This window comes from Mycena indigotica, assembly GCF_014461135.1.
Source record: "Mycena indigotica strain 171206Taipei chromosome Unknown Mind.scaff0007, whole genome shotgun sequence".
NCBI lineage: Eukaryota > Fungi > Basidiomycota > Agaricomycetes > Agaricales > Mycenaceae > Mycena > Mycena indigotica.
The window spans coordinates 2,096,520-2,111,806 of record NW_023503006.1 but is presented as its reverse complement, the minus strand read 5'-3'; the positions used below and the strand labels follow the sequence as shown (position 1 = coordinate 2,111,806).

Sequence of the window (15,287 nt, the reverse complement as noted above, 5' to 3'; positions counted from 1 at the left end):
TTAAATTGTTGTGGTGACAACCAGACTATTTTAGAAGATCCTGAGTCCAATTTTCTTTTGCCGCTGTCTGTGACACTGTGGTTACGCTGACATGGAAATTATGACCACTTGATGACCCTTTGATCTTTTCTGGCTTGCCGCGCCTGCCGGGCAACCGACCGACCAACCGACCGTCTCATCGTGACCGTGGCTACTGTTTGTATGCACAGGAATAAGCAAGCAGACTTGGATTTGCTTTTCTGTCTAAATTGTCCCGGGAATGCAATGGTTATCACTGCAGCTAGTGGACAGTGAAGAGCCGCGCCAAGAGCGCCGAAAGCGCCAGCGGCGCCAGGTTTGCGCTGGCACCAAACTGCGGAGGGCCGCCGGAGGGCCCGGGGTGGGGCGGCGCAGGCCCCGGAACGGCCATCGCCGCCCGTCCCGTTTTGGACACCCGGAACCGAGCAAGATCGTGTTCAAGCACGCGTTGTTACGCTCCAAACTTGATTGAATGGTTAGTAGTTGGTACATGAATCATCCTATATTATCTCTCCTCTTTTTCCTTCTTTTTCCTTAGTTTTGTTGCCCCGTCTCCACAGACACACGACATGGGCCTGATTCTCAGAGTCAGGGAACACCACACCACTACCACGTGGGCGACTGTTCAGAGGGGAAAGTGTATTCTTCTTCTCCTTCTTCATTTTAGGTCTCAGCAGCTAAAAAAAAAGGTGATTCTGATTGACTGTCTATGTATCTACTTCATTTTAGGTCTCGGCAGCTAAAAAAAAAGGGTGATTCTGATTGACTGATAAGTAGTCTCTTGAACATTCCGAAGAATAATGTTCATCTTAACGGTCTCCCGAGCCTAGCAGAGATCAGTCTGCGACTAGCCAAAAAGAAGAGGAATACGGCATAGACCGCCAACGCCTTGTCTAGCTTTGCGTTGATGCTCGCAAATCGCGCGCCGTCTGGGGCAGCGTAAAACCACGAGGTATATTTGCGGCGTTGGGAGAGATCATCAAGAAGCAATACAGCTTCTTCGACAGCACTGCAAGGTGTATATCAGTATTCTATTTGAAAGATTCTGAGCTCTGAAATTATACCCGTGAAGGACTTGAAGCGCGTCGGCTGGCGGCTCTCCAGAAACAGCTTGTTCCAGTAGACTTTTTGAAACATTTTCTGCATGCTGGGCGAGCGCGACGGCGGCGTCCTTATTCGCCTTGGCAATCTAGATATTATTGAGCATGGGATATGTATCAAATATGGATGCACGCTAACTTGTGCTTTGTCGAGGATGAGTGCGACGAGATTCGGGATTGGCTTGAAGGCGTTCAAGACTGGCACATCGCAGACTGCAACAGCGATCTGGGTACTGAGTTTTGCTGCCTCAAATATGGTACCGGTGTTGGATTTCGCAGTGGGATTTGATGTTGCAATCTTCATCTAGCTTTGAGTTGAGCGCGAAATGATCCAAAAAATATCGGGCACCCACGATTGCTTTGCAGTTCTTCTGCAACTGCTTCGTCAGACGCTTAGAGTCCCAGATACGCTTAGGAGTAAAGTGTGGAGGGATTTCCACGAAAGCGTGCATAAGCCCAACAGTCCTGCATGGAGTTAAGCCGAACTCAAACCAATATCGAAAATGAAGACACACCGGTCCATGCTCAGGAAAAGTTTCTGCAGCTCTGAATTCCTTGCGGGAAGGCGTCCTTTCTGCGCAGCCTCCAGGACGGGTATTAGAATTTTGGAAATGCGGTTCGCGAAGGAAACGCCGTTGTCGCGATGTGCCTGAACTGGGTCAACGGAGAGCAACCAGGATGCACGAGAAAACGGATCTTCAAGCCGTTAACCGTTGTGAAGAATCCATGCAACATGGCCGCTGTACATTGGGCATCGCCTGAGGATGCCGCGAGCGCGACACAAAGCTCTTGCGCGGGAAAGGTCGCCGTGGTCATTGTGGTGGAGAAGGATATAACCGGAGAGACTGTCTGACCGGAAGCTGTGAGCCAGCACTAGCGCAACGAGGCTTGGGCGTCATTAAATTTTGTCCTAGAATAACCTCGTCAACGGTGCCGGTGTCTGACGAGCGTCTGTGTCTAAGCGCCAGCCAAGGCCCATGTCGCTCAGCTTGCGGCCCAAATGGATTTGCTAGTATCATTCGGGTCGGAGGAAGTTTCTGGTCCTGGCCAAGTCCTGGCGGCCAAGTAACAAGTTGGTCGCAATGAATGAACGTGACGTTACGGGCTGTGACATAACTCGCCGACGGCGTCGTATCCACATCGAGTTCCATTGCGCCGCCTGCGTCTAGGTGTATTAGCACAAACCAGTTTGCTAAAACAAACTGACAAAACAGTTCGTGAATAAATATCCCCCCAACAAGAAAGTATCCAAAGGAATCTACAACTACACGAAACGATTCGCTCAAATATCTAGTCTTCACCAGCATCTTCCCCACTCTCATCGCTGTCCACTTCTGAGTCCCCTTCCCCTCCTCCACTGCCCGATCCATATCCAGCGTGCGCAGAGACGGGCGTCTCATCCCGGTATTCTTGTCCGTCGCCCAGCATGATGGGGCTGGGAATCAGGAAGTTGTGATGGATGCCCTCCATGAGCTCCTGGAGGATGTCCATCTCCCATTCCTTCTTGGCTTCAGTTGAATTCAGCCGCGCGCGATCGAAGTCGGCGATGCAGGCCTCGCCCGCGGCGTTGATCATGAGGTTTGCGGCGCGAATATCGTGATGACGGACTCCAGCGCGATGGACGTTTTGGAGGATCTCGGTAAATCGATCGCTGAAACACTAGGATCAGACGGAAACTCAGAAAAGAAAATGGTTTTGCATACCGTTGTGCCTGCGTAACCGATATCTGCGACGTGTCTTTGTCCGGACACAATTGCCATAGGTTCTGGCCACAATTGTTCATCACAAGGGCAAGCGCGCCCCCCCTCGAGGTCCTCAAATAGGCCATATACCTGCGGGACACCTGTGACCCCGTGTTCTGCGAGTTGCTGGTAGACGTCGTATTCATGGCGCATTCGTCGCTGTGGGTGCTTTTCGAATGTCATCTTGACGATAAGATCTTCCTGGATGTGTGTCTTGCCGTCTTTCGTTGTTAACCGCCCTTTTGCTCCATAGACTGTTCCGGTTCCGCCTCTGCCGAGCTGGCCTGTGAGGATGACTTCGAAACATTCATGAAGTCGATAAGACCGTTTGATTCGCGGAGAATATCCCGGTTTTCGATTAGTTTTGTGCACGAGGCACGGTGTCGTTCGAAGAAACGAAGCTGGGGCAGGGGAGTAATATTTGTCATACTGCAAGTGCAGCAGCATCATGTCGCATTGACTCGCAAGCTCCATCATCGGGCCCTATCATGGAAATTAGCCATATAGCGAGTACACCAATGATTAATCACCTCCACGGATTTCTCCGGATCACGCTTCAAGCGCTTGTTTGGCAGCGATAATGAGGCGACATTGTCGTTATGAGGGCGTTTGCGACTACTTCGCCGCAGTTCCGCGGGCGCGCTGGCCGCCTTAGCGCGAGCGATGGCGTCGAAAACCTGTGCGAGGTATAAGCCCACATGGAGCTTGGCATAACCAGGATCTTCGCATTTGGTGATGTCGTAGAGTTCCGAGATGTAAAGTGTCTGGGTCCCTCTGTGGCGGACAGCAAGCCGCTCATGATTACCGCAGTTGAAAACTATCATTGTGGCATCATTGGCCACTGCTTTGGCCCATGCCTAAAATTCGATCAGCTTTTGTCTTTTGAAGCAAGTTGGACACTCACCATTTGGACGAGTGATTCGGTGGTCAGAGGCACTGGGGCATAAGCAGTCGTTTCTGGTCTCCGTCGGGCGGACGGGATCACCACCTTTGCCGCTCTCCTCTTAGTCGCTTTCGACGCGGCAATTGTGGTAGCGCGAAGCGTCCTTGCATGGCCCTAGGAAATTGAGCATGAAATATATGAAAAAAAAAGATACACTCACAGAGTTCGGATTGTTCCTGCTAGGAAAAGACGGAAGTGTCCATGGTGTGGACATCGCATCGGGAGGGACCGTGACCGATTTCGATGACGAAGTTGAGTTGGGATAAACAGTCCGACAAAGCTCATAGTCGAAGCTGTCCCGCGCGGCGAGTTGATCCATGCCAAGTAACAGTTTCTTCGACTTTCGGGTGAGTGAAAGAAAGACCCAAGTCCCAATCTTTGGAGTGCATGACAAAACTCGCTCCAAATCTTTGAGCAAATTGGGATCCATGAGCTGCAAATGCTCATCGTGGAAGAGCTTCAGCTTGCCGTCCTCATCGCGCAGGAAAAACAAATGACCGTCGTCGTCGATGCCGGCGGAAGTCTTGTGGAGCTCAACCCGCCGGCCCCATTGCACGCTGCGCCCCCAATCACCCGTTTGCGGAATCAAGACCTTGGTTGCGATCCTGCCACAAATTTGGGCGGAGCTCCGTGCATAGCCATTCGCTATTCCCTCTGGTCCGAGGTCTATGCCAGCGGCTGTTCTCTTCATATGATACCCCAACGCGCGGCTTGGGTACAAACCGCACGAGCCGAGCGTGGCGTCTAGGTTTTCCTGCGCTAGCTTCGCCAGGTCGCTGACAAGCGAGTCCATGGGTACCACCGAGCGCAGCAGCAGTTTACTGTCCAAATGTTTGGTGTATCTCCAATGGAGGGGTTGGATGGGAAGTGGTGGCGCGGTCTTCCGCGGCTGGAGACGCACTGGATTCCATTTCAGCACGCCCTCCACGTTCCTACGAAGTTCAGCTGTGGGGATGTCCTGTAGTGTGTCGTCCGTGCTTGAAGATGAAGCCGAACAAGTGTCAAGATCAACTGTAAACCTGAGCATTGTGTGTGGTTTCCCGCGTCAGACTGTAAAAAATTAGTCTATGAGAGCAATATGAGAGGGTGAGAGAGAGGGTGAGAGGGTGGTTGGTAACAGTGTTGTTGTTGTTGTTGTATTGGAGTGTGTGTGTGCCTACTCATCAGTCGATGTAGAGACAACGACGCCACCTGTGCCCAGGAAAATCATGTCTATAGTCATCCATACCGCATCTTTATAGCTGCTGAACTGCAGAAATCTGGCTTGTCCACACGAACAGGTTGCAATTGGTTTCGCACAGAGATGGATCAGCGTGACGTCACTGTTTGGATGTCCACCACAGACGTCGCCGACGGCGCGATGGAGGTCGACGCCGCGCCGCCAGGGCCGCATTACGCGGCTGCGCTGAGCCTGAGCGGGCACACGATGGCGCTGTCATCACTGAAATTCAGCCCCGACGGGTCCATGCTCGCCTCGTCAGGTGCGCCCCCCAAAACCCACCCCCTGCAGCAGACGAGTAATGGGGGCCCAAGGCAGGCGCGGACAAGCTGATCAAGCTGTGGGACGCGGAGAGCGGGGCGGTGATGCGCACCCTCACCGGGCACACGGAGGGCATCTCGGACATCGCGTGGTCCGGCGACAGCGAGTACCTCGCGTCCGCGTCGGACGACAAGACGATCAGGATCTGGGACGTGCAGGTGGTGCGTTGTTGTGTGTTGTTTATTCTGGTGGCTGATAGCGGACAGGGCACGGAGCTCAAGACGCTGCTCGGCCACACCAACTTTGTGTTCTGCCTCAACTACAGCCCGCACTCGAACCTGCTCGTGTCCGGCGGCTTTGACGAGACCGTGCGCGTCTGGGATGTCGCGAAAGGTGTGTATTGGTGTACAATTTTATTATGTCCTGGCTAATATGGTCCAGCGCGTTCGCTTAAGGTGCTCCCCGCCCATTCCGACCCCGTAACCTCTGTCAGCTTCAACCACGATGGGACCCTGATCGTTTCGTGCGCCATGGACGGTCTAATGCGCGTTTAACTCTTCTTTACGTTGTTCTCCAACTTATCAGCCGCAGACGAATCTGGGACGCCGACTCCGGCCAATGTCTGAAAACACTCGTCGACGACGACAACCCGATATGGTCGGTCCACCCCCATCGCAAATCTCCGAATTTAATTCATTTTTTTTTAGCTCGCACGTGCGCTTTACGCCCAACTCCAAGTTCCTCCTCGCGTCCACGCAGGACTCGACGATCCGCCTGTGGAACTACCAGACATCGCGCTGCGTCAAAACCTACACCGGCCACACAAACCGCACGTATTGCATCCCCGCGTGCTTCACCAATACCGCGGGCAGCAAATACGTGGTCAGCGGGAGCGAAGATGCAAAGCTGTATATCTGGGACCTGCAGACGCGCCAGGTTGTCCAGTGCTTGGAGGGGCATAAAGGTGATGAACCATTTGTCTGTTTCGGGCTGGATGTTTACTATTGGTATAGATGTTGTGCTTGCCATTGCTGTAAGTAACTTTCCCCATCGCAAGCACAAAACTAACCACTGTCAGACACATCCTACAAAAGCCATCATTGCTTCAGCGTCGATGGAAAAAGACCCCACGATCCGGATATGGCGCGACGAGTCAGACCCGAGCATGCAGTAAATAATATGTACACAATATAATGCTAGAGTGGTGTTTCCCCTGCCCTCGGAAGCCCCAGTTCAGGGAAGAACATGTCCAGCATCTCAAACGCGCCCGGCCCGAGACGCGCCATCGCGATCTGCGGCGCGTCCCGCCAAAACGCAGTCCATGTCTCCTCGTCGGGGACGACCCTTTCCACCAGCTCGCCCGGAAGCACCACGTGACGCGCCGCGAGCGTGTCCACGAGGAAGAGCACATCCGCGAGGTCCCCCCCCGCGCTTGCCCTCGCCCTGCGCGCCGCGCTCCGCGAACGTGCGGATCTTGCTCACCAGCAGCAGCCGCGCGTCGGCACACGTGATCCGCCGCACGTCATGTGCGTACCCCTTGTGCAGGGCCCATGGCTCGATACTGGTGTTGTTGGTAGCCAAAAGAAGAAAAAATAAATTCCCAAAAAGGAAAGAGAAAAAAAGAGAAAAAGAGAGCTTACCTAGGGATTGCATATGTCCTACCATACATCTCAGATCTGCTATACAATAATGAAAATTTGCTGTTCCAAATGTCTATAATTTTTTTCTGGCGCCTGCGGCGCTTGAACCCGCCACCTGAGATACTGTCGGCTAAATTTCCTTTTTAGTATTTTCTCTCCGGGTGTGAGCATTCACCGGCCCCGGTTCTCGTGACTGATCCAGATACTGGATCCAAAAAAGGTTTATTTTTGTTACTGATTGTCAGTGTCACATCACGGCAAGCCTGCCGTGATGTGTTCCCAGTGATTGTCAACTTACACAAACAAATGGACAACTCACCTATATTGTCTATACATATATGTTAACCAGTAGAAGTAGCAATACACACCTAAAATTGGAGTGTCTTCACCCTTTCCATATTTCCAGCTATAATTAACACCAGTATAGGATCAAAGAAATAAATTCACCTTTTCCCAAGTTTTATTTCCTTGTGGATCAGTCCATAAACTTTTCTACCTTGTATATGCACAAATAATAGCAGTAATATCCAATGAATTATTCCTGCATAAATCTGCATTTTTATCTGGAGAACCCAGCTCATGAACTGTAATTTTCGATGAAACTCTTAAATTACTTGATAATTATAGCATGAAAAAATGCCAAACTTGGAGCATTTTAAGGTATCATGCATATCTTACCACCTATAAATTTTCAGCTGAATCCATTATCTTTTCAGTGCACAGTAGCACAATGGAGATTTTGTATCACATGGATGACCCAAATAGGTAATATGATGACTAATTTCCAGTATCCACAGTATCTACCAGCAACACCAGTATCTAGCCGGGCCCATAAGACGTTGGCCTGTCGGATCGCGACGTCGATGCGCACCCCGGGCCGGGCCGGAACGCTCGCACGGAGCCGCAGCGGCCGCTTGGCGTCGGCCGTGAGCGTGATGTCGGCGTGCTGGAGCCGGGTGTGGAGGGCGGACAGCTTGTAGCGCGGCGGGAGCGCGAGGTTGAAGTCGAGGTCCTGGGCGATGGATAAGATATTATTTGGAAGAGATGAATGACTTGGAAGCACCGTGGTTTCGCGGCGGCTGCCGAGGAGGGCGACGGCCGCGCCGCCGACGAGCAGCGACTGGATACGCTCGTGGCGTAATGCGTCCTGGAAGCGCAGCGCAGCGCTGTAGAGGTGCGGTTGCAGCATCGGGCTCGGAGTCATCTCAGGAGTAAATCTAGAGTAGATTGGGGCAATTGATGATTGATTGAGTGATTTTGTCATAAAGTGGGACGTCTGCGGGTGTGATTACCGCCTACTGATAACGAAGTATCTAATCTTCTAGGTGCTGAGCCCCAAACAACAAAACAAAAACTACTCGTACTCTGAAATCTAATGAGTCATGATCAAGCCTACAGATGCCCGCCCTTATGCCTCTCACAGAAGGCGAGCAGCGCATGATATTAATTATGTCTGTGGTGCCCTACATCACGCACGCGTAGTACATGTGGTGGTCCATTCCGAGACAGGCCCGAGTTCATGGCTCGCGGCAGTAGGCGGCAGTGTGTACACGTACTATGCATCAAGTCACGCGTCACGGCAGTACTTGAGTTGAAAACAACCATGACCCTGTTGTTCGATGAGTACCACGATCGAACTCGCGAACCTGACGCCACGCTCGTCGTCCTCGACGACGGCAAAGGAAACTCTCCTGGGGTATCATGAAAACTACCCGGTGAGGGTACGTCTCCAGTTGACAGCAGCGCGCCGAATGCTCACTCTGCACCGTATCAGGCCCTGAAGATTATTTGGTGCCTGGGCCTGCCGCTGGACAAGACGGTCGATGAAATGTTGAATAACTCTTTAACACGTGAGTTAGCCCTTTTCAAACGAAACATCTATCTGCTCACACATGCAAACCCACAGTGGACCGCGAACTAGCAGCTGCGTACAGGGTGGGGCTGTGGACGCTCTGGCCATCACCAGCGGATATTGCTGTCATCAAAGAATGCGTGGCGGACAATGTTGAGCTGCGGGACGCCTCACAGCGGAAGAACATCCTCGAGCTGCTGAAGAAGCCGGACTACGAGTACCGAATGGTCCCATTGCCGGAGGCGGCGCCATACCATCCCAACGAGCCGTTACCCAAAGATCTTTACCAGGGAGAAGAGCTGATCCGCGGGGACTGGGCTGAGAATGCTTCTCCTCAGGACCCCCGAAAGTCTGGGCTGATGTTTGATGGGTGGTCCGGACATTTTTTGGGCGGATTTGGGCAGAAACCTTGTATGTTGTCCGGACATTGGAGGGCCAGGTCTGCGAACACTTTGAGCAGGGGTCCGGACATGCATTTGGCCCCCCCCTGCTCAAGGGTGGGCACCAAATCATTGCATCATTGTGCTGGAGACGAAACCAGCAGCAATTACTGGGTAGCACTTTTGCATGGAATCTGCGCTCAATTAGGCGGTGTTGTGCCTGATTCGGAGATTTCGCCCATAAATGTCGCAGCAGCCGGGTTCGGTCCGGCTCGGCGGCGGTCCGGCTCGGCGGCGCCCCGGCCCGGAAGGACTTTGCATGGAGTCCGGACATTTTTTGACCCTCTCGAGCCAATTTGTTCGGACATTTTTTACCCAAATTTGGGTGTTTTAAAATCAAAGTTCACAACAGACTTTCGGGGGTCCTTTCTCCTCTCATCTCGGTCCGGGCGGCGTTGCATCCGGCATTTGCGATCATCCACGCTGACTTAAACTCGGTTTGGGCGACGCCTGCGATGAAGCCATGTCTCAACGTTAACCGCGAAATGACCAACATATTATTAACTCTATGGGACCTTCGCGCATCCAATCTGGAAGAATACAAAGCTGCCAATTACAGCAGAGATGATGATTAGAAAACGGCCAGAGGCAGGGGGACAAATCTAGAGCAGATTAGGGCTATTGGTTTCGTCGAAAAGTGGGACCGTCCACTGATACTAAACCCGTAATCTACTTCTAATCAAGTGAGAGCTGCCCCAAACGCGTCAAATAAATGCCCGCCTCTCATGTCTGCTCCCTCGACGCGCCGGTCGCGCGTCTTCTTTACACGACGCGGTGCCCTCAGGCTGCATCACGCACGCGTAGTACATGCGGTGGTCTTTCCGGAGACAGTGCCTTCATGGCTCGCGGCCCAGCCAATGTTGGGAAAGAAGCTGCAACTAGCTGTCTGGTTGTTGTTGTTGTTACACGTGTATGTGAACCCGATGGAATCGAAGTCATATACTTATGTGTGGTGTGTGGGTGCACGCCCATATGCGTCCAGTGATGACGCGTCCAGTCACGCGTCACGGCGGTACTTAGGTTGGAAGCGGGCGGCCATGTTCATGACCCTGTTGTTCAATGAGTACCACGATCCAACTCGCGAGCCTGACGCCCCACTCGTCGTCCGCAACGACACAGGAAAGTATCCTGGGGGACGATGAAACTTCTCCCGACAAGGTCTGTTCTTCAGGTGCTAACGACTCCGGGTCCAACGAATGCTCACCTTGCGCGTCAGGAACTGCAGACCGTCTGGTGTCTGGGCTTGCCGCTGGACAAGACTCTGGACGAGCTATTCGATGTGGGCAACTCTATGACACGTGAGCTGGCCTTTTCCAAACCAAGCATCTATTTGCTCACACACACAAAAAGCGGCAGTGGACCACGAACTAGCAGCTGCGTACAGCGCGGGGCTGTGGACGCTCTGCCCATCGCCAGCGGATGTTGCTGTCATTAACGAATGCGTGGCGTACAATGCCCCACTGCGGGACGCCTCGCAGCGGAAGAACATCCTCGACCTGCTGAAACAGCGCGACTACGAGTACCGAATGGTCCCACTCCCGGAGTTGGCGCCCTTCCGTCCCAACTGCCCGTTGCCCAAAGACATCTACCAGGGAGAAGAGCTGATCCGCAAGGACTGGGCTGTGGATGCTTTGCCTCTGATCTCAGTCCGGGCGGCGGTGCATCCGGCATTTGCGATCATCCACGCAGACTGCTGGTTACACTGGGCGGCGCCTCCAATTCAGACATGTCTCGACGACGAAGTGACCGACTTAATATACTCACAATGGAACGTTCGCACCTCCAGTCCGCCTACTCTGGAAGAATACGAGGCTGCAAATGACGACGATGATTAGACAACACAAATCTAGAGTGTGATTACCGTCCACCGATAACCCGTAATCTACTTCTGTTAATCCAGTGGGAGCTGGGCCCGCAACCACGCGCCAAACGCGTCAAATAAATGCCCGCCCTTATGCTTCTCACAGAAGGCAAGCAGCGCGCGATATGTCTGCTCCCTCGACGCACCGGTCGCCTGCAGAAGTTTTACCAGATCGACGGGACACAAAAACGGTGGCTGGCGTGCGTCTTCCTTCAGCGACGCGGTGCCCTGCATCACACACGCGTAATAGACACAGTGGTCTATCCCGAGACAGTGTCCGAGTTCGTGGCTTGCGGTCCGGCAGGCCCGGCCCAGCCAAAGCGCCGCAAGGGCCTCCTTCGTTGGGTGCTCCAGAGACGGCAGGGTGCTGTGGGCGGCGACGGCCGCGTGTAATGGTCCACTTGCAGAGGAATTGACATTCTTCTTTTTCTTCTTTTTTAGTGGTTGGTCCTCCGCGCAACAGCGCTCAATGTAGCTGGCGCAATGTGACGCCGGCCAGGCATGCGTCCGGGGCACATTCTGTCGTTTATCCAACGCAGGGTGGTACCTATTAGCACTTGGTGTAAGAATTGTAAGGAAACAAACATTTGCACAACCTAGCAGTTGAAATCACCGCGACGCGACTCCCGCCATACGCCCGCCCACACGCAAAGTCGTCCTCCGGGCTCTCGTAGATATCCCACGGCACCAGCAGCAGCAGCGCAAACGCGTCATCGGGCAATATACTGATCGCCGTGTCGAGCAGGTCGTCCAGGTTCAGCTGCCGGGCAAACACGCCGTCCTTCGCCGCCCGCGTCCGGATCCGCACACATTCCCCCGCCTTCGTCCGCAGCCCCACAAACCGCGGCGCTTTCGACTTGCTGTCCCACGCCGTCAGCCGCAGCGTACTCGCGGGCAGCACCTCCACCGCCATCCCATGGTAGAACGCGCGGAGGTACTCCCCAACATCCTCCACATTCGGCGGCACGATGTCGGCATGCACGTGACTCCACGCCTCGGCGAACGCAACGCCCTTGTCCACAGTCGGCGGTGGCACAACATACAGCGTCCGCCGCCCCGGCTCCACCGCGTTCCGGTCTTCGTCATCCAGCCACTCTTGCAGCGACTGCGCAGGATAGTCGGGGTCCTCCGCCAGATCGTCCCCAGGCAGAACCAGCGGCGCACAGAAAGTGCTTGCAGGTGGCAAAACGTCAAGCGAAGCAGCAGCCTTCCGAGTCTTTTCACTCGGTCTCGAGTACTCAGTTTGGTCCACAAACGGAGAACACTCGAAACTAAGTATTTTGTGAGTGCACTCCATGACCGTTGCAGACAAGATGGGAAAGTCACATGAGAATAATTTATTTCAGTGCTGGCAGAATGTAACGAAGTACTCTACTTGACAAAACAAATTCAATTCGTTTGTGCTCCAACCGCCTGTGATAGTTTTTTTAGCTTCTTGCAAATTACTCTGCAGAAATCTTACCAAACGCTTCAGATGCTCCATGAACACCTGCAGGCTCACATCGTCCGTGAAAATCGCTTGGCCCGCGCCGCCTTGTGGTGTGCCATACATGTTGTTCGTCATGTGTGTCGTCGAAGGGTTCAATTTTGAAAGCAGGAACCGAGCTTGACTGCCCCCCTGGTCGCAGACAATATACCGAGGAATCGGGAAACGATCCGCCAAAAGGTCCTGGAGACAGATGAGATACTCCCACTCACGCAAGACGAATTCTTACTTGGGCATCCGCAACGGGCTGTTCAAGCAGCTCCTTGAAATTGTCATAACCTTCCTGATCTTGGTACCCCTGCTTGCGCCATTGAGCAACAAGCTCGCCGTGGAAGATCAAGATATGGAAGAAGGTATCGAGAAGAAGGATAACATCGTGCTTGATGGACACACTGTCGAGGAGGACGGGCTGCGACGGTGTGTCAAACGTGTAGGACATTAGCGTGGGTTGAATCATAATGAGGGAGTTGTTAACATCCTCCTCGTTCAAAATGTGCCTACACACCAACTCGTCAGTTATGAAGACTGAAATGAATCAAAACACACCTATAGAATGCAGATTCGTCAGGACTGTTATTGAAGACTTGCAGGAATTGACTCCTCCGAAGATGGAACATGAATTGAGGGTAAATGCTGAAGTTGTCCGACAATCTGAAGCTCGTAGGGTCTTCTTTGCGGTAGTCGGCAAACTTCTGACATAACCGAATCAACATGCGATCCAACCACCGCAGAACATCAGGAGAATCGTCAATCTCGGCCTTGAACACAGCAATACGGGCCATGAGAACTGCAGCGGCCTCTTGGTCGAATGAGGCTGCAATGCTTGGGGAACCGGCTTCCGCAAAGTTGCGCGCAATTGTAGTGACACGCAAGCGCTGGAAGCCCGACGAATGCTGATAGTGTGTGAGGAATTGAATCAGGCCTCGGGAGCCTTGCTGCAGTGGTTGACCAGCAGGAGTGACCACCTCGAAATATACGGCGGTGGAAGTGCGGGGGTTGATGACGTTAATCTTCCAGGCCGACGTTTGTCCAATACCGATTTCGGTCTCGCCAACGCATGGTGATTTCTTGCCAGCCGAGATAGCATGTCCAATGAGACCAGAAACCTTCAATTCTTTGGTCGTCTTGATAATCATTAGCCAACGACTCTAATTTAAAGCGAAGGGCACAAACCTGGACATCAAACGAGGCATTGAAACCGACGTGAAGGTGACCATGCTCGTCCTTGTTAAACAACCGCAAAAAGCTTTGCTTGAAGATGGACGTGGCAAACGAGTCCGACAAAACGATGGCACCATTGGTGGAGTTGGGAAGAGACTTCATTTCAAGCAGTCCAACCTGGTCGAGACATCCAGCGAAAAGATCAACGGCATGTCCGTTGTTTGAAGCTCGCTTAGCGAGGCCTTCGTAGAACTGTTGTTGTTATATGTTTAATTTTGGTTGCAAATATTGCAAGATTTTGACTCACTTTGGTCGCCCGTTTGTAGTGCTTGGCAGCATCACGGTCAATATCGTGATGGGAGCGAATAGGTTCCTTCAGCTCGTTGCTGACGACTTGACCAGGGCCTTCCGTGGCCGGACCTCCAGCAAAGAGCATGATACGTGCACCAGTGTTGGGGTAGGTGGTCTAGGTTGACGACTCAGTGAAATCATAGAGAAAAAGTCTTTTTCATAAGTACCTCAAGAAGCCCAATCGCAACGCCCAATGCCACACCAGTGCAACGAAGAGGTCGTTTGTCATTGGCAACGGGCCAGGGGTCGCGCGCCAAACCTTCCAAGATACCCGTGAGCTGGAACTCGCACTGGGAAACAGGTAGAATAAATCGAGAGGCGCCGAATGACTGCTGGGGCATTGGCTGTCCGGGGCGAGGGGCAGCACGAGAAGAAGGGGTCAGCCCAAGCATGTCCTGAATCTGCTTGGGCTGATACTCTTTCCCGCCACGGAAAACGTAAGACTTGTTGCACTCTGCATAGCCAATCTCGTGAACTTGTGTCTGCACGAATGTTATTTGTTGTGATACGCTGCAACACGCTACGCACCATTGTCCCATATGTGATAAGCCCAACGAGAGCGTAGGGCGGCAAAAGACTCAGGCTGACGACGAGGGCGTCACGGAGAGCTTTTAGGTCTTCTTCATCGAGGCAAGTGTCAACTACGAAAAGGAAGACGGGAGGAACGGTTGCTGGCCGGGCGAGGGTGTATTCGATGGTTGTGTATTTGGGCAAAAGTTCTGCGGGAAGGTTGGAGCCAGATATATCTTTGTAATGAGGCGGAAAGGCGTTGCGGGAGAGACAAAAGGGACAGATCCAAAGCTTTCCCCGGAGGTCAATCTGGCTGGAGTGACACGTCAGTTTTTTTGTTAAATGACAACGAAGAGATAAGTTGCGCACCAGTAAGGATTGAGAATGGCGCGACAAGGAGGCTTGCAGGCCACTGGCTCGTATGTAACCGGGGGAAGGTCCTCTCGCTGTTTTAAGGGCGTGTATAACGCAGCAATTGGCACGACAGTTCGAGTCGCTTCTATACGCGACGAGGGCCAAACATTCCACGATAATCGCACTCCTTCAGAGGAAGGTCAGATGTTTGGGACGCGTCTAGTATCACCGAGCCATACCGTCGCGTTCCTCGACGTCCTCGAAATCAAGCATGGGTAGGTATCGCAAGAGGTTGTGCGTTATGTAAGCGGTAGGTCACGCTTTTACCGCCAGTGCCACGACCAAGCCA

At 52.9% G+C, this 15,287-nt stretch overlaps 6 protein-coding genes across 6 annotated transcripts; 2 read left to right on the top strand and 4 right to left on the bottom strand.

Moving 5' to 3' along the window:
- Positions 1–757: 757 nt before the first annotated feature.
- On the bottom strand, positions 758–1,934 carry MIND_00840500 (uncharacterized protein; the record flags this gene model as incomplete). The annotated part of the gene is made up of 7 exons (XM_037365071.1): positions 758–844; positions 889–1,027; positions 1,083–1,207; positions 1,258–1,422; positions 1,472–1,583; positions 1,634–1,814; positions 1,865–1,934. 7 exons carry the CDS (start codon positions 1,932–1,934, stop codon positions 758–760), a joined length of 879 nt encoding a protein of 292 aa, XP_037218313.1.
- Positions 1,935–2,408: 474 nt separating this feature from the next.
- On the bottom strand, positions 2,409–4,830 carry MIND_00840400 (Protein kinase domain-containing protein; the record flags this gene model as incomplete). Its single annotated transcript, XM_037365070.1, has 6 exons — positions 2,409–2,769; positions 2,822–2,883; positions 2,951–3,343; positions 3,391–3,717; positions 3,765–3,917; positions 3,964–4,830. 6 exons carry the CDS (start codon positions 4,828–4,830, stop codon positions 2,409–2,411), a joined length of 2,163 nt encoding a protein of 720 aa, XP_037218312.1.
- Positions 4,831–5,133: 303 nt separating this feature from the next.
- On the top strand, positions 5,134–6,457 carry MIND_00840300 (WD40 repeat-containing protein; the record flags this gene model as incomplete). Its single annotated transcript, XM_037365069.1, has 8 exons — positions 5,134–5,284; positions 5,341–5,504; positions 5,550–5,676; positions 5,725–5,827; positions 5,875–5,940; positions 5,991–6,247; positions 6,297–6,316; positions 6,362–6,457. The coding sequence occupies 8 exons, from the start codon at positions 5,134–5,136 to the stop codon at positions 6,455–6,457; spliced, it is 984 nt and encodes a 327-aa protein (XP_037218311.1).
- Positions 6,458–10,274: 3,817 nt separating this feature from the next.
- MIND_00840200 (uncharacterized protein) lies at positions 10,275–11,050 on the top strand (the record flags this gene model as incomplete). The annotated part of the gene is made up of 3 exons (XM_037365068.1): positions 10,275–10,373; positions 10,432–10,513; positions 10,566–11,050. The coding sequence occupies 3 exons, from the start codon at positions 10,275–10,277 to the stop codon at positions 11,048–11,050; spliced, it is 666 nt and encodes a 221-aa protein (XP_037218310.1).
- Positions 11,051–11,106: 56 nt separating this feature from the next.
- On the bottom strand, positions 11,107–12,385 carry MIND_00840100 (uncharacterized protein; the record flags this gene model as incomplete). The annotated part of the gene is made up of 2 exons (XM_037365067.1): positions 11,673–12,385; positions 11,107–11,623 (listed from the first exon to the last, which is right to left on the bottom strand). Exons 1-2 carry the CDS (start codon positions 12,371–12,373, stop codon positions 11,107–11,109), a joined length of 1,218 nt encoding a protein of 405 aa, XP_037218309.1. The 5' UTR covers positions 12,374–12,385.
- An 80-nt stretch (positions 12,386–12,465) lies between these two features.
- MIND_00840000 (Protein transport protein SEC23) lies at positions 12,466–15,229 on the bottom strand (the record flags this gene model as incomplete). The annotated part of the gene is made up of 10 exons (XM_037365066.1): positions 15,178–15,229; positions 14,954–15,125; positions 14,603–14,897; positions 14,242–14,556; positions 14,031–14,189; positions 13,736–13,975; positions 13,109–13,686; positions 12,792–13,059; positions 12,539–12,745; positions 12,466–12,489 (listed from the first exon to the last, which is right to left on the bottom strand). The coding sequence occupies exons 1-10, from the start codon at positions 15,209–15,211 to the stop codon at positions 12,466–12,468; spliced, it is 2,292 nt and encodes a 763-aa protein (XP_037218308.1). The 5' UTR covers positions 15,212–15,229.
- Between the last annotated feature and the right edge of the window lie 58 nt (positions 15,230–15,287).